At 37.9% G+C, this 25,051-nt stretch overlaps 1 protein-coding gene across 7 annotated transcripts in view; it reads left to right on the top strand.

The window, feature by feature from the left end:
- Window positions 1-21,331, top strand: part of BNC2 (basonuclin zinc finger protein 2) — a 407,420-nt gene extending 386,089 nt beyond the window's left edge. For 3 of the 7 annotated variants that reach the window (XM_067553122.1, XM_067553121.1, XM_067553124.1), the window contains one exon: window positions 18,000-21,331. In XM_067553122.1, the coding sequence (XP_067409223.1) occupies window positions 18,000-18,660 (661 nt within the window). In that variant the 3' untranslated portion in view covers window positions 18,661-21,331. Of the gene's footprint in view, window positions 1-8,113; window positions 8,209-9,932; window positions 10,013-15,480; window positions 15,512-17,999 lie in introns of those variants that run through there. The other 4 variants (XR_010920747.1, XM_067553123.1, XM_067553126.1 and 1 more) reach the window with 4 other exon arrangements.
- Window positions 21,332-25,051: the final 3,720 nt, after the last annotated feature.

The following is a 25,051-nucleotide window of genomic DNA, read 5'->3' as shown; positions in this document are numbered from 1 at the left end:
CAGTTAACTTGATAGATTATACTAATAATAAAGCAGTTAGTTCAGTGGACGTATATTAGGAGAAAAAGACCCTCATGATGACATGTGTAAAGTATTTATGAGAACTGAACATTTAAAGACAGGGCACCGTTTGAAAGTATTTCATGAACTATATAGGATACTTTGATTTAGCTTATTGAAAGCAAGCCATAAAAGTAAATATATGATTCATAAAATGCAGATTGCTTTCTTAAAGATAAAATTATTATTTACATATGAGTTTGGGTTGTACTATGCATGGAAACATCTTTCCAGTATCACCTCACAAATAGCATTCAGAATATGTTTCAGTTGTGTGAGAGTCCTATTGATAACTTGGGACAACAGAAATCCACAAGTTCTGAGTGCTAGTATACTTGAAGAGGTTAGAGGCTAGGTTCACTTTGGATGAGCCTTCAAGTCTGATGATTTTTGAAACTCACCAAAAGTTTAGGTCTGCAGAATTTGTCTGGAAAAAACTTACACAAACCAGAAACTCTCACAAGATTTCTGATAATTCCTGCAGACATTTGATCAGGAAGTATCATAAAAAACAATCTTTATTGTTCACTGTATTTCAGCAATTCCACGTCTGGTCTTGTCCAGAACTAGAAAATCTAGAAGTGCACAGAAATGAAAGTGTGCAAAAAGAGGGGTATGAGAATTAATCAAACATTCTTTTTATTTAATCCTCAAAAAAAAAAAATGTTTTGGATTGAAGAGAGAGTCTTATTTTATCCAAGCCACATACTCTACCCAATGAAGGATTTTTTTCCTGATTTTTAAAGAATCTTTTTTATTCAAAGGAAAAAAAGCGCAGATCATTAAGTTGCTAGCCCTTCAGGTTGCAGACAGAGCCTCAAAGATGTAAACTAATCTATGGCGTCTTATTGGCTTTGCTGCCAAGTAACTAAAGCAATAACATTGAGAAGTGAGAACTTCTTCCAGGCACCTTAATGGACTGTTAACTTTAAAACCTAATTATAACCATTTCACTTTTAATTGCTGTATCAGAAACAAGAAATATCCAACTAATGTGCATAGCAAGGGAGCCTGGATGTACTTGTCATGTTCTGATGTGACATTCATTTAGACAGATGTATGTAATAATAAGTCTTCACATTTTGATTGTGTAGATCGTCACATTTTCTATTGAGTATTCTATTGACTATAAGATAAATCCAAAAGTTCTTTGCTGTCCTTAAAAATCAAAATAAAAATGGTATTTCTAATGCCCCCTTCTAAAAACTGTTGCACCATTCCCATCATGTCGCTTACAGGATTTTAGTGAGGTTTCCTTTTTAAATTTTTTTCTATAAAGACTGTTGAGTTTAATAAGGTGATAAATAGATTTTACTGATCTTTTTTTCCCCTCTTACAATGGCATCTGATACAAGGTATAACCTTGTGCAACGCAACTCTGGTTAACCTAAACTTGGTTATGTTCCCTAGGCTTAGAGTGTGCCCAGAAAATGCCCCTGATGTCCAGTTGGTGACCTAGAGTATGGCCCTTTTAAAACTGGCTTTCAAAGGATGGAGGTCCAGAGTGAAACCTGAGTTACCTAAGCCAGCTGATCAGCTCCCCCTACCATCCAAATATTCTTTTATCTGAAAGTTTTGGATATCTCCTGAGGTGTATTTATATACAGGGATGTCCTACATTAAAAATACTGGGTCTGACAGTATGGCTGTTCTTATGTTCTAAAATAGGACGAAGGCGAACAAGGATTCTACCTATTTTGTAAACCTTTCCCCACACATGCACCCACTAATTTTTCAACATATTGCAGACAGAAGAAGGGACAGAAATCCTATAGTTATTGTCAGAAGTCCCCCCAGGGTTCTGTTATTCCTTGTAAAACTCATAAGATGTTGCTTTTATTATTTAAGCCCCACAGTGTCTGAATTCTTTTTTTAACTAATTTTCTGTACGTCACTTGTAATAGAAGTGCTTATGAAATCTACAAGCTTCCCTATCTATGTCTTTGTCTTTGATCTCATTCCTGAAGAGAACGGTACGTTCATTCTTCCTATCTTTCTTTTTCAGTCCGATTGTTCTCAGAATCAGTTGCTGTTTCTGCTTTCACTACCCCTCCCTTTTGCAGCAGCTCAGGCATTTTTGACTCTTCAGTTCTTTTCTTCTACAAGTGGAGTCTTATAGGGTGTGTGCCTTGTTGCAGAAAAGCAACAAAGAGTGAAAGATAAAGGAAATCATGCCAAAGTTGGTGTGTCAGACAGGAGCCAGGGTAGAGGTCCGCCTTGGGACAGGAAAACCTCTCTTTCAAGGAAAATGGTCAAGGAGATGGAGAAAAGGGAGGAGGATATGCTGGACAGCTGCCTGAGAGGTAGGCTTGAACGTGGATCCATGTACAGTTTGTGCATCTGGATGGGAGGAAGGGAGAAGTATTAGTTGAGACTGTTGTTTCTTAGACTTGCTTTAAACAGTGCTTAAACTACCCCTGCCTCACACTAGTTTAAACACTACCCCTGCCTCACAAAGTAAGCCGGAATGGGTGGGCAGCAACTCAAGAAGCCATTTTGTGCCAGAGACCAGGCCAAGGTGAGGGCAGGCAGACAGGTAGAAAGAGGGTCTTTTCCAGCTCAGTGAGGATAGGGAAGTTCCAATGTTTCTTGGGTGGGGCAAAGGGAGACTTTCTTTAATAGCGGGCTAGAGAGAAAATGAGAAGGTGCACAGATGGGGTGGGAGAGAGTGAAGAGGAAAGATGTTGTAGTTGAGTTAACTCAGCTTCCATTCGTCACCTAGGATTATACAGTTAAAGAAGATTTCGGTTCATATTTAATACCTGTGAAATCGGAGGTGCCATTTCTGACCAGGTCCTGTTGATAAACTAATGTCAGTATTTCAGTGAAAAGAAACACCTGTCCTGCTCCTTATCAGTCCTACTGCATTTTAATAAGTTAAAATCTATTTTATACTGGTACCATCAATTTAAATATCTCTGTTACTTAGGACTAGGTTGGAATGCTATATTAATTGCGGACATGTTTGCCCCGTTTTTTCATGTCCTAAATATATGTAAAATAAATGTATTTCCTGCATACTTGCTTAGAGTTACAAGGCTGGAACTTTTCCTTTTTGCCTTTCTTTGACAAAAGTAAGAATATTAATTGTTCAGGTTTGTCTTTACATTTTCTCAGAGAATGAGCGTGTTGTGTGTGTTCTGAAAGGTGATTCAGCCCCATGAATAAATTTTAAAACAAAATAATATTTGCTCAAGGTTACTTATAAATAAATATGAGGCAACTATTGGTGCCAAGTGTGATCCTGTCATTTGATTGCTAGTTAAATCAGTCCAGATTTAAAGATGTAAACTCCTTGATTTGTATGGAGTAAGCCATCTGTATTTGGTTTATTAAAACCTGCTGACATCTCCAGAACTAAATTTGTGCGCATATAGGCCTCTGGGTAGCTGTATCGAAAAAGCAGAGACATATACTTTTTGCTTATCTGGTTACCTGACTTCCAGCCCTGTACAGGTGTGCTTGAATAAATTAACATCAGATACCTCTGATGAGCCACTGCATACATTATCGACAGAAGTGAAGATGTGAAAAACATGCTACCTGCCACCTGTTATCACCTCCTCGACACAACAGTATCCATTTTTTCATCATCCCGCTATGTTTGGAAACTTATACAGATAACTTTTTAGAGATTGCTTTTCAAGAAATGCCCGCGTTTTTAGGAACAAATAGCTCCATGAAGATACTTAACACTAGTTTATGGTGACTATTAGTATATTTCCCCTAATATCAGCTGTCAGATAAGGCTTGTGACCCTTCACTAAGAACAAGAAGAGAACATTTTAAGATTTCTGTTTGATTAACTATATGTCACCGATCAAAACAGCTTTGTGTCATATTATTTTTCAAAATGTCCAAATATGAACATGTTTACACATTTGCTGTTGGTACAGGAATTTGTAATTTTAAAAAGAATATGTGGATGTACTGTAAAAACAATGAGAGTCCTGTAGCACTTTAAAGACTAACAAATTTAATTTCTGCAGGCATAAGCTTTCGTGGGCTGCAACCCACTTCATCAGATGTAAGAAATAGAAATCAGATGAAGTGGGTTGCAGCTTATGCCTGCAGAAATTAAATTTGTTAGTCTTTAAAGTGCTACAGGACTCTCGTTGTTTTTTCTGGATATACTGTGCAATTCTATGAACCTGTTGGTTTCCTTGGTAAGTCACTGAACTGTGTTTGCTTACATTCAAACAAGTCTTTCTTTCACAAGAGAACCTGTATTGCAAAGAAATGGATTCTCTTATGTAGAGTAGTAACTTTTTCTGTGACTAGTCCCACGGATGTTTGTGGAACTATATGCTGAGTATGATAAATTAGTCTGAGTAAGGAAGGTAGAATGAAGGACAGAGTGAATTAACTTTTGTATGTGTGATCTACCAGCTATTGGGTAGCAGCTCATTTTTATTATAGAGGATGAAGTGAAAGAAGAGTGGGGGATAAAAGCATACAAGCCCAATCTTAAGGTCCTTATTCACATGAGAAGTCCTGATGTAGTACCAGGATGCTTACTTGAGTGTGTCATGGGATCAGGTCCATGATAGAGGAATTTCTTTCTCTTTTTCACCTTGTAATTAATTGTATTGACATCTATTACCATCATTTTGTTGTTACTATATTTTTGTTTTTTAAAGTGGTATTAGTTTGAAAATGAAGGTGAAGCTTCCATCTTCTAAACTTGCCCCACACAACACAGGATTTTATATTGTTGTGTCAACTTGCAAAGTAAATCCAGGACTTTTCAGTAACCTGCAAAGCCTATCTAAATATTTACTGAACATTATAAAGGTGATAAATATAAATAAGTCAGTAAAAGCACTGGCTAGAACATGGCATATATGGAGGAATATTTTCCGCGGTGTATATGTTTAACCCTCATTATTGTCTTTGAGAATTACATGTATGACTGTGTCAAGGGAAGGATATGCAGCATAAGTGCAAGTTTCCAAAAAACAGCTCTTCCTAAACTCCTTAATCCTGACCAACAGCATTTTCAGTCCTGAGTCTCTCTTCAAGAAAGATTGCCTACTATGTGCCAAATTGTGTGGGTGGGTTTGTGATATGGGTCCCCAGTATCCATTAGGAACTAGGCTGGATACCACCAAATGTATGTTCACCTACAGTAGCAACAATTAAAAAGTCAACCTTCACACACCGTGGTCTATGGGATGCCAGGGTAAAGCAGTGGTATCACAGATGCCATTGTGTGGTGATGGGGACTGTGTGCATATTGATATTTTAATCATGATCATTGTGTATTTGTTGCTGTAAGTTCTGAACCCAATATGTCCTCTAATGAAATTCTAGCGCTTTAACTAGTGCCTCCTAGTTCCCGGCATCATCTTTTACATGAGCACTTTGCCTTGCGTTAAGAAAGGTTTTTTTTAATTAAGAGCTCATTTCACATTTAAGCTCGCCCTAAAAAGCATTCCTTACAAATACTGCCTACGAAATAATTTAACATTTTTGCCATAAGGCGCCTACAAGCTTCATATAAATGGACATAGAAGAAAAATGAAAGAGTTTCGTGTTTGCCAAAAAATGTATGCTGTGAATAAAAAAGGACTTTGGTGTATATGTATATAAATACAAAGCATTTGGGAGGCAGGGGGAGAGAGAGATGAGGTGGAACTGGCTTGAGGAGATTATTTTTTTAATGTCATTTTGTTTGTTTGTTTTTTAAAAAAATCCTAAATTCCATCCCCACGCTAAACTGTATGACGTAAAACACAAATTGTAAGTTCCTGGTAAAAAGCTGGTACTTCTAAAACACTCATGATCTAGACCCGAATACTTTACAAACTTTTATTACTTATTTTATTAACTAAAGAAAAAATGTTGCCCACTTTTAAATTCAGTACAATTCTCTCTTATCTTTTCTTTAATATGCCAAAATTAAAAAAAAAAATTAAACTTTGGCTGTTTACAGCTGAAAATACAAATGGGAGACAGCTAATTTTGCTGCCCATACATCTTAATTGTTGCCTTTGTGTCTGGTACATAACCTGTAAAAACAACAAACTGTATATCTATAGTTGTATTGATAGAGAGAGATCTAAAAATACAATGGAGAGGGAGAGAAATCAGGTCTACCGTGATAAGGTAAGATGGGTCCTTGATCTAAGAAGGAGATGCACTTAGCTGATGCAGGTGTTGGCATAGAGGACAGTGGATTCTCAATAGGAAGTCTCTCAGGTCTGATAGCCAGATATGGGAGCAGCACTAATTCTGCAGCCTTTTTAGTCTGTTCTGTCACAGAGGGGGCACTGCTGGGTCAGTCAGCTCACTAGTAATTGTGTTTTACAGACTTCTAAAGCAATTGGCTCAGTCAGTCCCAATTCAATAAAAGTGGAAAGCGAGAGCGAGAGCACTTTTGTTCTATTTTTTACTTGAAATTATTTCATTCAGCAGTCTGTCTTTTTTATTACCAGGACTTGACATTAGCACTCCAAGCTATATTAGCATCCATTTCAGCAGTTCAGTAATGGTATTAAAAAAACACTTAACTTCAACGGTGAATGGTTGTATGACAGTACCATAAAAATCCACATTAAAAAAAAAACTTATGTATTTGTCCCTGCAAATTATTTTTCACTTGTTTAACCACTTCAAAACTATGCTCTCTTGACTGGCATTTGCAAGAGCTCTCACCACAAGGAAATGTTGCAGCAGAGCTGGGAGGCTGCTCTACCAACAAAGGCATAAAGAGGAAAATCAAGGAATTAAAAAAAAAAAAAAAAGGCAATAGGAACAAACAAACAAACAAGCCTATCACATAGGTAGATAACCTTCCATTTGTCAACAGTGGTAGGACTGGCAAACTCAAAACATCTAAGATTTTTTTAAAAAATCTTTGGCATCTTGCACATTTCTGGGATTTAATTTTGAACCCACGGCTCTCCAAGCTTGGGACAGGAGCCTAACTACCTTGGCACTGCAGCATGCTCATAAATGACTGCATTAGGTTCTAAATTTTGATTAAACCTTCTGTAATTAATCAATGGTAGACATGAAGCAGTTGGCAAGGTCCAGAGCTGCAAAATGTTTAAGACATAAAACATTACAAAGTAATTAGAATGTACTCCTTCAAGAGAAGGATTGCCTTCAATAAAGAGGTAAATGATAGCATCATGTTTATTGTGGACGTAGGCAGCCAGTGCAATATGATAAACTGCAGGAGATACACATATCAGTAATCATCCGCATTATTAGTGTCATTAATCATAATTCTAAAAATATGACAGCAGCAGCCAACTTTTTGACCAATTTTGCCTCTGCCTGTTGGCCGTTATAACTTCACTAATAGACTGCACAGCTCCTGTGCGTGGCAGTTTGCATTGGGAATGGAAGGTTAATTATATTTGAGCTGCTGATTCCTTCTCTCCTCGGAAAAGACTGAGCACTTTGACAATCCCAGGAGCTCACTGCTGTTAAACCAGTAAAAGTACTTTATTGAAATTTTCTTTGTTGGTCAGGAATGAGTAGATGTTTCAAATGAGATATAAGCGCCAGGCTGGGATGGCTGTTAATGTGTCTTGCTCCAAAATAATCCTTGAACAGCAAACTGAACTCATACTTCCCTTAGATCTCTTTGCACGGTCTCCCGTGGATGGGTAAAAAGTTGAGAATTTAATAACCACTGACAATGGTACGTATGGAAGAATCTCAGAGGACTGGCATTGCTGAGGAGTTGGGGTTTGAGTGGAGAGAGTTGGTATGATTATTTAGGATAATCAGCTATCAGTTGACCTGAAAGATGTACTTTATTTAGTAATGTAAAATTGCTAATAGGGAAGCCCTGTTGAAATTCCACATAGTATTTTATTATATAGCTCCTCTGGTTCTATATAAATAAATCCAGCATCTTTGGATATCCAAAGCAGGGTGAATGGTGCATAGGGATTGTCTCCGCATTGAAGATAATAGAATAAAAAACCAACAGAATAAAATCTCTGAAAGGCTTGTGAACCTTCCAAGCAAATCTGATCTAAAGTGTTGCTTTGGGCACCAATATCTTGACAAAAAAAGTTTTGTTGTTTTGTTTCAGGGAGGACTGAGTATCACTTTGAGATTTTACATACACTCAAACCCGAAACTTTAAGTGGAATTAATGGATGGGACATAAAACAGAAGAGACTGTTTGCACAAATTCCTTCAAAACCATTGAATTTTGCATGTCTGTTGTGGTAGGGAAATAAAAGGAAAAAGAAAAATGATGGATTATGGATCTTGGATCATGTAATACTTACAAAGATTTAATTTTAAAAATAAATATCAATTAATGTATTATTTGACCAATAAATTCCTACAGGAAATCAGTACTCTTTTAAGGGTGAAATTCTCCTGCATTGAGGGCTAGCACAAAACGTGAAGCACCACAGAAAACGTGTTAAGCGGATACATGGTGTATAGGACCTTGTGCGGTGCCCTCTGCTTTGGGATGAATTTCACCCTCGGGCTCAGGTAGATTCTAGTAGTTATGTAGGACAAATGGCCTGATTCTGAATAGTACTGGGCACCCCCAACTCACATGGAAAAATCATGCCCCAAACGAGGCTAAATTCTTGCCCATGTAACTTTCTTGTATTTAATTAGTTCATTTTGGAAATGTTTAGTGAGATAAATATTTTTATTCTAAACTTTCTTCACTAGTCCGGAGATTAGACGAGGGCTGGCTATTTTGTAATGAGACTCTGCTTCCAGGCAGCTGGTAAAGTGTGAGGTTGAAGTGTTACAATGAACTTATATCATTTCTGAGTAACTCTGGCAAATACTCCAGTGGTTATGCTTTTCATTTGTAATATCTTTTGATCTTTAATGGGCAACAATAGTAATATATTCAGAGTGCGACATGACCTTGATACTTCTGAGCACACACAGCTGTTGTGAAAGTGTAATTCCGTTCACTCTGTAAGGATCGTCTCACTAACACCTCAACAGGTATGTACTGAATTATCGGGCCTTTCAAAAATCCCATATCTGTCAGATTTTACTAAAACATGATATGGGAAGAAAACATTGCAGTCAGATATCAATTCCATATTTAACCTGAGCATCCATTCATATAGTCGACCATCCTCCTTCCAAAATGCCATCTCAACATTAACATTTTTTATGCATTTCCACAGTGATGACAAATTGTTTTTTGACGCTGGCTCTGAATTAAGTATGCAAAAGGCATGTTTGCCTCTGCCGACAAACCAATAATTCTCACTAACATCTTCAGAGTTACAACATTTATATAGTTGCAAAGTGGAGTAAACAAACCATCTGTTTGGCTTTACCATATATGTCATGCTCTCTTATTAGCATATTACGATTCATTTAGTAAACGAATTTGGTGATTTCGTTCATGTCAAAGTTATGGGGAGCTTGAAGATGATTAACATTCCTGGGACAGGCACATTAATACGTTGCTTCCTCTGCAAAGTTAAATGGCTTCTCAGGAGAATCACCCCTTGTTGACAAGATGAGACTGTCAATTTTGTTTGCCTGCCACATTAGGGGCCATAAGGGGATGGCAAGCTCTGAGAAAGAGGAGCGGTGTAGGCAGCATAATTCACTGCGAATTGAGAAAAGAAGTCTAATTCTGATAAATGGTCGACCCCAATACATCCTACCTGTTATTACAACAGACGTGCCGTATCTGTGCAGTAAATTAGTTAAACCCCTAAAGAGTTTGGTGGGAGCTTATCTTCAAGTGAATAATTTGAGTGTAGCGGGAGCTGTCTTCGTGACCAGTGTGAATGATTTGTTTCATATTGAAAGGGATTGAAATGACTGGGTTCCACATCTTTAATTTGCAAGAACTTGCTTGTCCTTTATTTCCTGCATTTAATAAGCACTTCTTTACTTTTTTTTAATAGGTGCTGAACTGTATTTTACCTTTTGGATTTTCTTCCTATCAAAGGTTAATATTTTCAGATTCTATGCAATTTAAAGCCTCAAGAGTTGATGTTATTGCCAGGCTGCTCATGTGAAAATTGCCATTGTTCCAAACCAGACCAAACCAAAACCAAGACCAAGTCACATTAAGCATGATCAGATAAGGAAAAAACAGAATTTGCTTTAAGCTGAAAATATTTGTGCAAAATCCTGGCTCCATTGACGTCAATAGGAGTTTTTACCTTCGGCTTCAATGGAGCCAGGGTTTAAGTATCTGTCAGACCTGTGTTATGTTGGCTTGGATGGATGGAGGAATTTTTTAAAAATAATTTTATGGAGGATAGCTGGTGGTATCAAAAGAGCAACTGAGACAGTAGGAAAATTAGAAGTGCAAACAGGAAAATCATTTCTTAACCAGGTTCCAATGCTAAGTGAGTTCTATGAACTATTTTTTCATTAGATTTTAAAGTGAATAGGGAAAAATAATTACTGCTTCCTTCTTAAAGAAACATCAGAATTAAGGCAAAGACCTGCTCTTATAAATATGCACACTCTTATATTTAGCCAGGTTTTTACTGCTGATGCATTGATTTTAGCTTCATGAAACTCAGCATTTTCAGCGTGCAGAGATTTTGGGAAAGAAAAAATTCTGGGTTTGTCTTAGCATATGTTCACATCTCTGGGCTTTGTTTTGAGTTTCAGGATCAAATAAACAAGTGAAATTTAGGCAAAATTGCAGTTCATTGCCTTGTTCCGGATCAAAATCACATGAAATTGTCAATTTTTAAACAAAACCATAAATCTTCATTTATAACCTCTGGGGCAAAGAGGATTCATATGGAACATGGCCCCTATTTGTTCACACCAACAAAGGGGGAGAGGAATTATTTAGGGTGGACAAAGGGACTGTAACTAGAACAAATGAGATCGTACAAAGGTCAAATTTAAGTTGAATAATAGGAAAAAATCCTAGTGAGCTGTAGGCAGCTATGGAAAAAAAATCTCCCTAAAGGACAATAGAAACCTCATTGCTTGGCACATTTTGAACAGGGCTGACATGGTACTGGAACATGTCCTGCAGGGGAGATGGGTTGAATGGCACTGGCAAAAAGATGGTCTCGATGACCTGGTAGATCATTTCTATCTCTAGCTTCTATGAACTGTTTGCAAATCACAGCAAACCTTCTTAAAAATCTGTGTTGAGTTTTTGTGTTTTGTAATGAAACCCCATATTGGCTGTATGTTATGTGGTTTCATGGATCATAATAAAATATTAGCCTCTTTCTAGTTATAAGTGATTGATTAGTACTATTGCATGGAAGTCAGTGGGATTTTTTTATGCTATGTTTTAATGTAATAACTCTACAAATATTTTTATCACATTACTTAGCGTCGGGATCACTTACAGTAATTTGAAACAAAGTTGTCCGAAGAGTCCAGGCCCACTGCTGCAAGCTACTGAGCATCTTCTGCTTCCATTGCAGAAGTTAGGTGGTGGCTTGCACAATACCTAGTTTTTGGATAAATGGAGCATTCAGTTTCCAATCTTCACAGTCCAATTTCCCCAACATTCAAATGTCCATTAAGAGTGAACTTTGTCCCAGTGCAGCTGAACAGCAGAGGGATTGGACCTAAGTAATGGATAGGCTTTGTTTCAATCCTCTACACAAAGGTGAATTTGACCCTATATAATTAATTCCCTCTCACTAAGTTCAAAAAGAAATAAAAATAAGCTAAAATAAAGCAGCCAGTGCATTTTTCTTTCCAACAAATAGATAGTAAATTAACAGAATCAGACTCATTGGCAAGTGTTGAAAGAAACTGCTGAAGAAACTGAAAGAACTGCAGAGTGGATTTATGAGCTGTATAAATGGCATGTGCATTTAATTGACCATATTTCTTAGACTTATAATCTCCTTTCTTCTGTTGATGCACAGGTCACCTCTCGCAAGTGAAGCTGGGTAGTAGTAGGAGGGGTGGAACATACAATGAATGTTAATTATGGAAGAATATTTTACTGAATTTCAGAATGAAAGGAAAAAATTACCACAAGTGGCATCACACTCACATAAGAGAACTGTCCATAGTCAATAAAGCTGAGTGTTGTTATAACATTTCCAGTCTGACAGGGAAAAGGTGAATTGGGAAGTCTGATAACCTTACTGCCTGTCCACAGCCACAGATTTCTTCTTTATCATCATCATCATCTTTTTAGCAGCATTGATTCATTCTTAAGATTGTTGAGTTTAGACTGCAGAATTTCCCTCTGGTGAGAATTTGTCCTCACGCTTCTTCCTACTTTATGACTAATTCATGAATAGCTGTATGGAAGAAGCATATTAATTACGCCAAAAACCAGAGGCATTATGGGCTTCATAAAAGGATTAGAACTTTGATAAAACATTTTTCTATTGTAAACAGCGTTTTTGAACATTTTTGGAAAAAAATCCCCTTTTACAAGGAAAAATTACTCAAAATGGAAATGTATCTATTAGCTAAGCAGATATGTGTACACTTTTTAGTATTGAAATGTTGTTAAAAATCTCAGGGCCACAACCCCTCATTCTTTCTCCTGGCCTGAGATTGGATAAACCCAGTCCCTAATGATGGTATCTGTCCTTTGGTGATGCTCTTTGCCTTTGTATTTCTCTTTTCAGGTAATTTATTTTATTTAATATTTATGTTATGGCAATACCTTGAGGTCATGATCAAGATCAGGGCCCCATTTTGGTAGGTGGTATACAAATGTAGGGGCAAACATTGTCCCTCCCTTAAAAGCTATATGAGAAGTCAAGGAGCATACAAATGATAGAAGGAGAGAGAAAGACAAATCTGCTGTGTCCAAGTTATATATGATTTTTCTACACACATTTGCCATTTGTATTTATTTTAGTTATGTAAATGCGTAAGTAAATACTAACTATCCCAAACTGCCCTTCAGCCTAGCCAATGGATAATGTCTACTTTCTTGGAGACATTTTGGTAGAAATGTGGCGTGAAAAGGTATTTGAAGGAGGAGAGGGTAGCAGCCATACAGATCAGTTCAGTGAAAGCATTTCATGCATAAAGGATAATATGAAAGAAAGTGCAGGTGTTGTGGGGAGGATTAGTGAAACAGGTGGCACTCAAAGGTGCATGTTGGAGTAGCAGAGACTGACATGCTAAGAGTCAAGAGTAGATAAGTGGAAGTGGCAGAGTTGTGAAGAGCCTTGAAGGTAAAAAAGGGAGCCTGAAATTGACGTGGTGCAAGGGGTGGACCCCCTGGAGAGATTTACAAGGGGTGGTGATGTGATCCGAGTGACAGGTAAGGAAGATAAACATAGCAGCTGCTTTGTGTATAGATCAGAGGGGTGATATGGGTGTGGCCAAAGAGGAAGAGGTTGCACTATTCAAGACAGGAGATGATGAGGACAGTAATTTTAGGTCTTTGCATTTTCTACCTCTCTCTTTCTGTTTATATTCAGTCTGTGATTTCAGAGCACTGCCTCTGCTCAGACACTCCATTCTGAGTTTGTATAATGCCCTTCACCTTGGTTTTCATTCTGTGTTTGCCTCTAAGACCCACTCTTTTACCTATTAATACTAGTGCTTTCCTGCTTCCAGGCCTCCCTTTTTATGCTGCTAGTTTCTTCAAGGCCTCTTTTCCCAGGGGCTCTCCTCTCTCCTTTCATACCTTTCTTCTGCCTTCTTTCTTTTTTGTTTTCAGGTCCTGTATTCTCAGCAGTCCTCACCCATCCATGCATACTCTAGTACACACACACACATCCGAGTCACCCAACTTACTTTGCCATTGAAGCTCTGGAAACACGAAGGCCCTCATTCAGAAATAATCTCTATTCAGGACAGCACTCAAGCACCAGTTGAAGTGCTGTCCTGAGTTGGGACCTTTTAGCACACTGCCATGTTCTTAATGTACTGGACAGAAAAAGGAAGGAATGTAGAATCAGCTCCCAATATAATATAAGATCATCTTCTTCCCTTTCCAGTCCCACCTATAATTCACCCACTACAATTTGAGTGGCTGGCAACTTCAACACAGAGCATTCGTAATTCTAATGGAGCTTGAACTTCTATGGCTTTGGTTTCATCACAAAATTTCAAATCCACCATGACCAAATGAATGCGGGTTTTTCCCCAAAGTGCGTTCCTCCCATTCCTAATGGAATGTTTTTGCATATGGTATTTAGGAGGATTATTAAACACAAGTGAAATAGATTAAGAAATGAATGTGAAATAATCAATTCTTTAACTGTGGTTGCATAATGGAAATCGACTGCTATGAATGAACTTGTGTTCAGAAGTTATGAACAGCAGAGCTAATGCACTGCCCTGAGTTCATCCTTATTATTGCATTACACCTGAAGCTATTGATAAAGTAGCTTTTTTTTTAAGCGAGGGATGGCACTTAATTGAATAAAAGTCAATGTAATTCTATTAGGAGAAGCCCACAGTACTGCTGACAGCGGAAAAGGGACACTGCTGAACAGAGAGCCAGACCTTGTCCACACATTTCTGCACATCGTTTAGTTGACAGATATTAAGGGCTGGTACATAGTTTAATTAGATTACTGATTGCCACTGCTGTCAGTGAGAATTGAATCAGGGAGGCATTTTGCCCTATCATAGCATCAGTGGGGTTGCATCTTTTCACAGGTTGTCCGCAGGAAGGCATATGTCCATTTGGGAGTCTCTGAGCATCCTTTCCCACCACGTTAATTTATTGTTTTCTCTTCATTCAATGAATTTTGAAGTTATTTTCACTACACATCTGGCTGCTGTTTTCTCAGTAGCAAATGGAGGAAATAGTAAGTGCAGATGTGTGAGACACAACAGACAGCTACAGTTAACACAGCCAGTTTTACATGGCAGCAAATTCCCATATTCCTTTGAGTGTGAAGTCAAGGGTGGGGGGTGGGTAGGATAGGAGGTATGGTAAGAAATAAACACAGAAGAGCAGTTCATGAGTAGTTTGCAGGTAGCTGTTATGTTGATAAGCACAACTGTGCTTTTACACTCATGCAATAACTCTGGTGATAGCATAGCCGCTTGTCAGTGTATACAAGCTTTCACAGTAAGCATTTCCTATACCATGCTTAGCAACTGCCATTTGGAGTCATCTGCCATCTGACACCAGAAAGGCAAGGAACAACTGTGTTGAAGCAGGGACTATAGGGACAACTTCTGTTTATCATTCATGTATGTACACACTGCTTGCATCTGTTTAGAACTCATTTGTGGATGATGATGATGATGATGATGTTGTGAATTTACTTTGTCTAATTTGATTTATGATTTTGGTTTGTGTGGCTGATCCAGTATCCACCAAGACAGCAGTGTAAGTGAGATGATGGCTGACAGAAAATGATCTCACGATCAAGACATTTTTTGAACCTGTATTTTATTGTTTTAAGATTTTATTTATTTTTTATACCAGATATGTCTGGATTGGAATGTGAATTTGTTCTTTCTCTCTCTTTCTTTCTTTCTTTCTCTCTCTCTCTCTCTCTCTCTTTTGTGATCTCAATATAGCAAAAGATTAGAAAGCTGATCTTATCACAAGGTAAGCTCAGCCTTCATAAGTGCAGTGTGGGGTTGTGTATAATACACCTCTGTGCCTACAAAAAAGCAACAGTACTATACTTGCTTATGTGAAAAGCGTGTTTCCCATATGGGAATAGAACAATAAATGCTTGCTACTTTTCTTTACCTCTGGACATACCTCTCAACTGTCTCTCATTATGAGGGCTCCATTTTGGATTCAAATTTACCCTACATTCTGTGCAGATCTGGTTGGATTAAAATGAAGTGCAATATCAATTTGACATCCGATCCATCCTCAGTCTGACAACAGTAACCTGCACTTGCAGAAGAATGGGTTTGATCATTTCCATCTCTAACTTTTCACATTTATTACTGTAAATTATGTACAACATGCATGTTGAATCATGAAACAGGTGATTAAAAAATTAAATAAATTAGCCCCACATCATTTTAAACTTTTTTCATTAGTTTTTTTTCATATGACCCTACTGAGTCACTGTATCTTGTTTGGAACTTCAGCTGGTTGAGAGATATGCTCATACGGGATTTCTAAAAATGAAGTTTCCAGTTACTGCCCATATCTTACTTTTAATTTTTTCTTTTGATGTTACTGTAGGACCTGAAAGTACAGAGAACATTGGGTCATTGTTATGTTCCCTCTTGTCCAATTTTGTATCCAATACTTTTTATCTTTTTTGTGTGTCATACTATTCCATTGATAAATCCTCTCTTTTTGTTTTCCCACATTCAGACTCTGATCTTCAATTTACAATGAGCAGGCAAACCTGGTGAGCCCGCATGTTGTAAATTGTAGGTTCGTGTCCTAGATTGCAAACTGAAAATGTTAAGCAATGGAACTTCACTAATTCTTATGTCACTAATTTGAAATCCCAATCTTTCTCCTCCCAAAATAGCTGTCTCATCCTACTTTCAATCCGTGGTTCAGAATCAGAGTACTGTAACGTGAGGTCTTATAATTACTAAAACTTCATTTTGTATTATTGAATTAAAATTAAACATTTACAAAAAAAAATACTTTCTGTGATGAAGTGTTTTGATATTTTTATCATATTTGTTGGTTTAGTCATTAATTCAGAAAATTCATTTGAAAAGGGGTTTCCAGCTAGTGCAAAATCAGTGAAGTTCTACTCTGCTTAAAATCTATAGAATATCTAAAAGGCTTGTCTCAGAAGTGGAGAGTAAAATTCAGTGTTTAAAATAGTAAACTATTAGAGGTATGAAGCCTTACGTTTCATTGCACATATAGATCCTTAATTCATGAAGATAAAGACCCTGATCCAGCAAAGCACCTGAGAACGTGCTTAGCTTTAAGCCCTGGGGGGAATGTGCTTAACATTAAACACTTGGAGCTTGATAAAAAGCCCACTGAATTCAGTGGGAGCTTTCCCAGAGACTCCTGAATAGTCCCATTGACTTTATGCTTAAAGCTAAGCATATGCTTAAGTGTTTTAATGGATTGAGATCAAAGCAGTGTGCATTCATCTATAATTTTTACTGCAAATTCTACTGCTTGAGTCATTTCAAATTGCACTGGACCAAGCACTAGGAAATATACTGTGAAGGTCAACGCTGCTCTGACATCAGGATAGACCAGATGACTTTGGGTGAGATTTTTAAAAACATCGAACGGCTTTTCTACACTGCGCAGGAGTGCACACCACAGGGTTGTAAATTACAGAGCGCTCTAAAATGTTTTGCCCTAACTGCCCCATGTAGATACCGCTGATGCGCTCCAAAAGGTGCACACTAATATAGACCCATTTGAAAGAGTACTGCATAAATGTGCACTAGGAACCTTTTGTTTGTCAGCAAGTTCTGCACAGGACGCTTAAGAGTACAACACTTTAGAGAACTCTCACATTGACACCTCTGTGATGCACTTTGCCACATGATGTAGACAAGCCCGAAGTGACTTTCAGTGGGACTTGTGCTCCTAATCCCCATAAGTGTTCTCCATCTCATCTGGGCCTGATTCTGATCACCCTTATATTCCTTCGATTTGTGATTTGCACCAGTTTTAGTGAGATCACAGTCAGGACGCTTCTCCTGTACCGTGGTCTTTGGTTTTTGAGGGATTTTTCCCCGCCGTGAATTACTGTTTCTCAAAGCCCCAGTTCAATAATCAAAAATAGTATGTCCCATTGCTTAGTAGCCTGAAGTATGCTTTTAACCACAAATACAAAGGCTGCTGCCACTGCTGAGGCTAATGACGACGGTTGGTTGCTGAAAAAGAGAGTAGGGTGGGTTGTGGGTTGTTTTGTTTGTTTGTTTGAGGGAATTTTTTTTTACTTTGTTTTGCATTTGTCATTTTGTTTCAAAATCCTTCTCTCCATTATAAGAACAATTTCAAGAAACAGGGGCAGCAATAGCTTTCCATTATAAATAATTGCTAAATCAGAAATGTATGTTTCGTGTGTGGCAATTACACATTTAATGAAAAATACTGTACATTTTTCTCTTTCTTCCCTTCCCTCTTCTTTTCCCAGACACAGTGCTAACATAAACCTGCACCGTAAACTGTTGACCAAAGAACTGGATGACATGGGACTGGACACCTCTCAGCCGTCTCTTAGTAAGGACCTCCGTGATGAATTTTTGGTGAAGATCTATGGCACCCAGCATCAAATGGGGCTTGATGTAAGGGAAGACACCTCTTCACCAGCTGGGACCGAGGATTCCCACATGAATGGGTATGGAAGGGGCATGTCTGAAGACTACATGGTCCTAGACTTGAGCACCACCTCCAGCATCCAGTCTAGCAGCAGTATCCATTCCTCAAGAGAGTCTGATGCGGGCAGCGACGAGGGAATTCTTCTGGATGACGTTGATGGGGCGAGTGACAGTGGGGAATCTGCACACAAAGTGGACACCCCTGCCATAGCTGTAGGTATGGGTTCTGACCTTCCAGGATCCCTCATGTTCAGCAGTGTTTCAATGAGCAACGGTGGGATAATGTGTAACATTTGCCACAAAATGTACAGCAACAAGGGGACCCTCAGGGTGCACTATAAAACGGTGCACTTGCGAGAAATGCACAAGTGCAAAGTCCCTGGGTGCAACATGATGTTTTCCTCTGTTCGCAGCCGAAATCGGCACAGTCAGAACCCTAACCTGCATAAAAACATTCCCTTCACTTCAATAGATTAGTTTAAGGACGGACACGCTAATGCCAGCTCTCACGGAGGCCTACCATGTTTGAACTGCCATATACAGTCTATATATATATATATATATATAAAAATATACATATATATATCTTTTTTTTTAACAAGAGAAAGAAAAACACCAGGTGCTTTTGTTTGTTTGTTTGTTTGTTTTCATTTTCCTTTGTTGTTTTTTTGGGGGGAGGAGGGAAAGGGGAAGAAGGGATGGAATCTTTAACCGGGGGTGAAATACCCTCAATAAAAAACACAAAAACTTGCAATTAGCCCCCAGTTTTGTTCTGACATTCTTGGTCATCTCCAAAGAGACAATTTGTTCTACCCATGACTATTGCCTGCTAAAAAACAAAACAAAACAAAGAAGCAAAAAAAGGAAAAAAAAAAATCTTCTTGGTTGTCTTTGTGTACTTTAAGCCTTTGGGAGAACCTTCTACTAAGCATGGCTGTTACACGTGTAAATATATTGAGCCTTGAGAGGCCTATGATGTAAAACAATTGTATTGATGGTGGTTTAACTCTCTTTTCTTTTTAAACTTTTTTTACAGTTACATCCAGCTGTTAGATATGCAGAAAAAAAAATAGTTTGCTGGCTAGCTCTATTCATTTATGTTAGCTTTAATGCACATTTTTAAAAGAAACACGGTCTTGTTTTAACTACCTGCTATATATAAGTAATACAGAGGTGCTGGCATGCTTTACAGTACCTGATCTGATACAGTTTTTTTGTCTTGTACTATTACATAAATCCAGTCATGCACTTTTTTCATACACTACAAGGGGATGTGTAATAATATCCATGCTTTTTTTTTCCCTTAAACTATTGCCATACTTTCAGTAAGTGTCTTTAAAAAAAGAACACTTAGATAAAAGATAAAATGGTCAGTATGGGGCATGAATGCCAAACAAAAAGTATTAGTGTTTAGTGTTAACACAAAAGTGCCAACTTTGCACAAGCTTTCAGAAAAGAAAATATAACTAGGTACTCACCGTAATCAGAGGCTGTTTTTTGGCCAACAGACAAATGCTAGAGGAAAAAAAAATAAAGAACACTTGGTGCTTTTTTTCAAGTGTCAAATGTTATTAGAATCAACAGTGCATCTTTATTTCTTAAATGTTATGTTACATAAAAGGAAAACAGAATTATGTGGTATGAATCAGTGGTGGAATTTCCTCTGTTGAGCAAGGATAATGTTGCAGAATATAGATGTCGAAATTACTTCTTTCAGAACAAAGCTAGATACAGTGAATCCATTCTGGTGCTCCTTACTGAGGCCTAGGCTCTTGTGTTGTTTTAAGAAAGAAAGAAAGAAAGAAGAAATATCTCTTAACTTTGTTGTTCTGTAAAGTTGTCTGATTTGCAGTGGAAAGTGCTGTAGTATGATTAAGGCAAGTTTTATAGAAGCAAACAAAAGACATTAATGGCAGAAGCACTTAGACGCTCTGGGAACACGTGCTGGACTTTTTATTGGGTAACCTTCCTGTTGGATAAATTAGAGGCAAAAGCAAACAAACAAACCCCCAAACACACCCAAAACTCTAGTTGTGTTAATGTTTTGTGTGTTACCCACATGACTCATCAGAGAAGAATAAAAGTAAGTCCAGGAAAGAGAGAAAGGGAGCGAGCAATTGAGAAAGACAGAGGGAGAGGCTGCCCTCCCAATCTTTTTTTGTTTCCGGTGTTTACACACGATGCTTGAGCTGGTAAACCGCACTGGCAGCCTAAGCTACCACAACATACTGACTGAATGATGATATTTACTTAAGTTCAGCCTACAGCCAAAACCATTAGGGTGTATGTTATAGACTCTTTTTTATAAAGCCAAGGAATATTTCAGCATACAATGCTCACTTAAAGACAATGTATATTCCTTTTCTGTGTTTAATGGCCTAGAACATTTCTCTTGTTATGCTGAGAGTCAGAAATGCTCCTTTGTTTCAGTTTCAGATTGTTTTGATTTGTTGTGTGTTTTGATCATGTTGTCCACATAAGAACTCGCTCCTGTTATATTTGCCAGAGGAAACTGTTAATGTGGCTCCTCTCCCTTCAGGATTCATTGTACAGAATATTTCAGTATACGAAAAGTAAGAATCAACAGATAATTCAGTGTTTCCATTTGTAGAAAATAAAATAAAAAAATCCTTCTAAAGAGACTGAAAACATACTACTATGGGATTTGTTATTTAAGGCCAGCTTTTGGTCCCTTCTTGGTTCTGTACAGTGAGAAAAGACTGAAAACATATGTGGACTCCATAGAAACTATATGAAAAGTCCACTGTGTCTGACAAGAAACACGTACAGCAAAACCCTAAGCAGTTTTTGCTGAGTGATTATTGTACATTTTTTCACCTTTCCCCAAATTCTTAATTTTTTTTCCTTGTCAAATTAAGTGAGGAGATCTGCATTGTTTTATGTTGTACATGTCCAGTATGTTTTTGAAAGAGGGAAGTTAGAACAGTAAAGGTGCATTCTTCTCAACATATGAACCTTTGTAGTGTTATCTGTACTGCACTCCTGTCACAATCCTAAGCAATTAGGAACCAAGCAAGATAGAAAGTTTGAAAGACAAAACAAAAATAACTGAATGATATCTTCAGAAAAACACTGTTTTTGAAGTATGTATGGTATAAATAAATATCTTTTTTAATAAAAAACACATTTGAGGTATATAAATAATTCTTTACTGAATGAATCACTGTTCTGCATTCTCATTTTACTCTGTTTCTGCTAAAGGTCAAATGGTTTTGGTAAACTAGTTTGGAAACTTAAACATCATCAGCAGATCAATTCAGCAAATGAATTACACAGAAAATGTCTGTTTATTACACAAAATGAAACAGGATGTTAGTAGAGTATAACAGATCAGAGACAAACCTCCGAACGTTTTTTAAAGCCCCGCAGTCCTGTTGTCCCAGCATCCTAAACTAGTCCCCCATTGTGCTTAGGAGAAGATAACTGTTTATAGAATAGCTCAGGTTTCTTCAGTATCAGCTTCTCACTCCTTGTAGAGGATCTTACATGCTGCCATATCTAGACATAATTAATGTACCTTCCCAACACTAGTGATGGCTTATTACTCTGATTGGTTTTCTGAGGACATTTAAACTCCTGTTGAATTGAACGGAAGCTTTTTTTTCCCCATGCGAAAAGTCCAAAGTCTATAAGAGTCCAAAGTCATCAGAAATATTCCTGTGATAAAACTTGCATTGTTTGAAATTGTGTAAAAGTCTCAAATCCCAAGGCACATTAGTGGCCTGTGTGAAATGAATTTGGTCTGAATTTGGTCACCAATTGCTAGTGGACATCATGAAACCAACCGCCACAGCTGGCATTAGTGAGTAGTCTCAGCAGAGACCATGGTTTGAATGAGTATAGAGACCGAACCTACTGTCTCTTCAGGTCAGGACTGAGGTGTATTGGTGCGGGAAGCTTGCACTCCTGCCCATGCTGTAGTTGTTCTGTGACTACTTCTTCAGTTTCCGGAGCTGTCAGTCCAGCACCATTCATATGAACTAAATTGACATAGTGGAGAGGAGGAAAAGGAAACACTTCAGTTTATTCATTTGAGATTGCTCCATCTGGAAAAGTTACGTTCCAGTAGTTAGTGAGCATGTGCACTAAGTAATTTTGATATTTTGTTCTTTTCAAAATAGACATATTTTTTGTAAATATCAAAAGGGCTTATTGCACTGTGAGGACTAACTCTGTGTCTCTTTCTTTAAAGAGAGCCACTTCTTGTCTGGAGCTTGTGTGCTTTTCTTTTAAAAAGGAAGCATGTAATACCAGGTAAACACTAGGCTCCTTCTGAAGCCCTGGTACGAAACCATTATAAAGAGAGGCAGTGTGATCAAAAAGCAGGAGCCAGGAACTGCTGACTGCTAACCCTGGGTTTGGCACTGTCTATCTTTGGTCTTGGGTAAATCACTTCACCTCTTTGTATCTGAGTTTACTCACCTGGGACTATGGGGCTAATAAATAATACTTACCTACCTCACAGGGGTGTTGTGAGGACTAATGAGTTGTTTGTAAAGAGCTAATATAAATACAAAGTATTATTACACAGATTACCATATTTAAATACTACTTGTGAACTATGCCTCAGCCTGATCGATGTTGAAATGGCTGAGATTTTTAACTCTCCCTCCTGCCCCATGAAAAAGAGGTTGATAATGCAAAATCCACCCAACACTTAAACTACAGCAGGCGGTGAGGTTACATTGGAATAATGAACACGTAGTGCAAGCACTTGGTCACTGAGTCACAATTGAATTTGATAGGCTGCGGAAGGTCTAGGTTAACTGGCCTATTTAGCACTTACACATTGCTCTAAAAAATTCTCTAAAAGGTTTTTCAAGAATCCTGCTCATAAAAATTGACTATTTCCCAGGGAAATGTAGATACTTTACAATTGGAACTTGTGGATTGTACTTGTACTGAGTAAAATTCACATATTTTCTTTCTCTTTTGGAAGTAAAACTCCATCTCCTCCAACCATTGCAGAAGGATGTAAATATCCCTTCTCACTTTCCCCCCTCACACATTCCCAAATAAGGAACTGATTGGGGAAATGAGTCATGTCATGCTCCAAAATGCAAAGTGTGTGCCAGGACATCTCAAGAGCTCAGCTCAGGATCAGGTCCAATATACATAATGATGAAAGGGAAGGGGGACTGCACGACCCTTACCTGAGTTTACCCTGTCTGTCTGGGTTTTATCTATCTCACTTATGAAATACAATTAAGTATCCATTGTTGTTGTTATAGTGATCAAGATTTTGGCTTGAGCCATTCCAAAGATAAGGACCATCCACAAAAAGAAAGATTATGATTTGAATTCCAAAACACTCTCCTTTAATAAGTCTGAGGGTTTTAAAACCTAAGGAATTGGGTTGGACCAGTTTTTAGCAGTAGTATATGGGACGTTAGCTATCTTAAACGTACCAGACATCTTTTGAGGAATACATTTGTCTCCACTCAACAGCAAGTTCCAGAAGATTTTCACTGTTTTTGGAGAGGAAGATGTTAGAAATGTACACATGTTCCTTTAAATTTTAAATGCCAGCTATATATTGGGGGGGAAAAAGGAACCATTGTTTTCCCTCCCACCCCCAAAGAATATTTTCTTTACTTCTCTTTGTTTAGGTGTATTAACAGAATGATTTTTTTATTTGAAGAAAATGTGAAAAGTTCTTTGAAGTATGTGCAAGGAGGCAGCTGGAGTTCTCTGTGGGGAGAAGGTGAGTGGCAGTTGCATGGTGGCAGCTGGTGTGTGTCAGGTTTTTTTCCTTATGTCACCACTTTGCTGCTATAGTAACACAACAAAACAGTGACTTTAGCGAAACTTTGCTAGATAAGGGTCAGTGTATCCCCACTGTCACTCCAAGATGAGCTTTGCCCCACCAAAGGAACTTATTTCTATGCCCATTTTTTTTTTTTTTTTAATTTCCAAACACAGCTACATCATATGGTGGCCTGAAACCTTCACCCATGTGTTAGCATAAGTCCATGTCTGCTCCAGTCCCATGGCTTCTGTCTTGGCATCCAGGATTATCACTCTTATAGATCTCTGGCAGAATGAAACAGTGGCTCTCATACCTGAGTATCATTGTTAATTATTATTTTTCTAAGCCTTTGCTTAATTATCCTCATTGTAGCTTGTTTCCTGGTCCCACCATCCTCACTAGTGACAGTAAGAAAAAAAGAAACAAAAAAACCCCCCCAACTTTGTCTTCCTGGTCAAGCCACTGGTCAAGAATTTCCCAACACTAAACACTATTCTGTTTGGCATTAGCACTAAAAGGGGAAAATTCTTTAGCCACCAAGGAGTTAAAAAAAATAAAAAACAGATGCATTTTTGACAAGTCCACTGACTTGTCAGCATTATTGCTCGTTATGATACCACTGTATTTTTTTAAACAGTACCATACTGTAGTTGCCATAAAACTATATTTTCCATTCCTTTCCTCTAAAGCGTGGTGTTGTAAATTCATTTGACCTTTACTGAAAAGAATAAATACTTTTTTTAATATAATATCTCAAGACAAGGCTTGGTTTGTAACAAATAGTGGCCCATTACAAAACAGGAAAAAAAAAACTGAGCTGAGCAGCAAGAAGCTTCAGTTCAATTTCACCTCATATCTTTCTAATAACTTACTTGTCACTTTATTACCTTCCAGTAATGTGAATGCTGCTGACAAGACTGTCACACTAACAGCAGACAACACCCTCTCTTCCCTGGCCCCAGCTCTCCTGGCTACTTATTGCGCTGGCCCTGAAGGGACACAAACTAATAGTGTGCTTTCAAGTTCAGCACTTGGCCATCAAATATAAAAGGATGCGTAATTGCCTGTTTATCCCTTGTGAAGGGGAAATTGAGTACA

The sequence above is a fragment of the Emydura macquarii genome, unplaced genomic scaffold (genome assembly GCF_026122565.2).
Source record: "Emydura macquarii macquarii isolate MOO-44397 ecotype Brisbane River unplaced genomic scaffold, CSIRO-AGI_Emac_v2 contig_1451, whole genome shotgun sequence".
Taxonomy (NCBI): Eukaryota; Metazoa; Chordata; order Testudines; family Chelidae; genus Emydura; species Emydura macquarii.
This window is presented reverse-complemented; position numbering and strand designations above follow the sequence as displayed.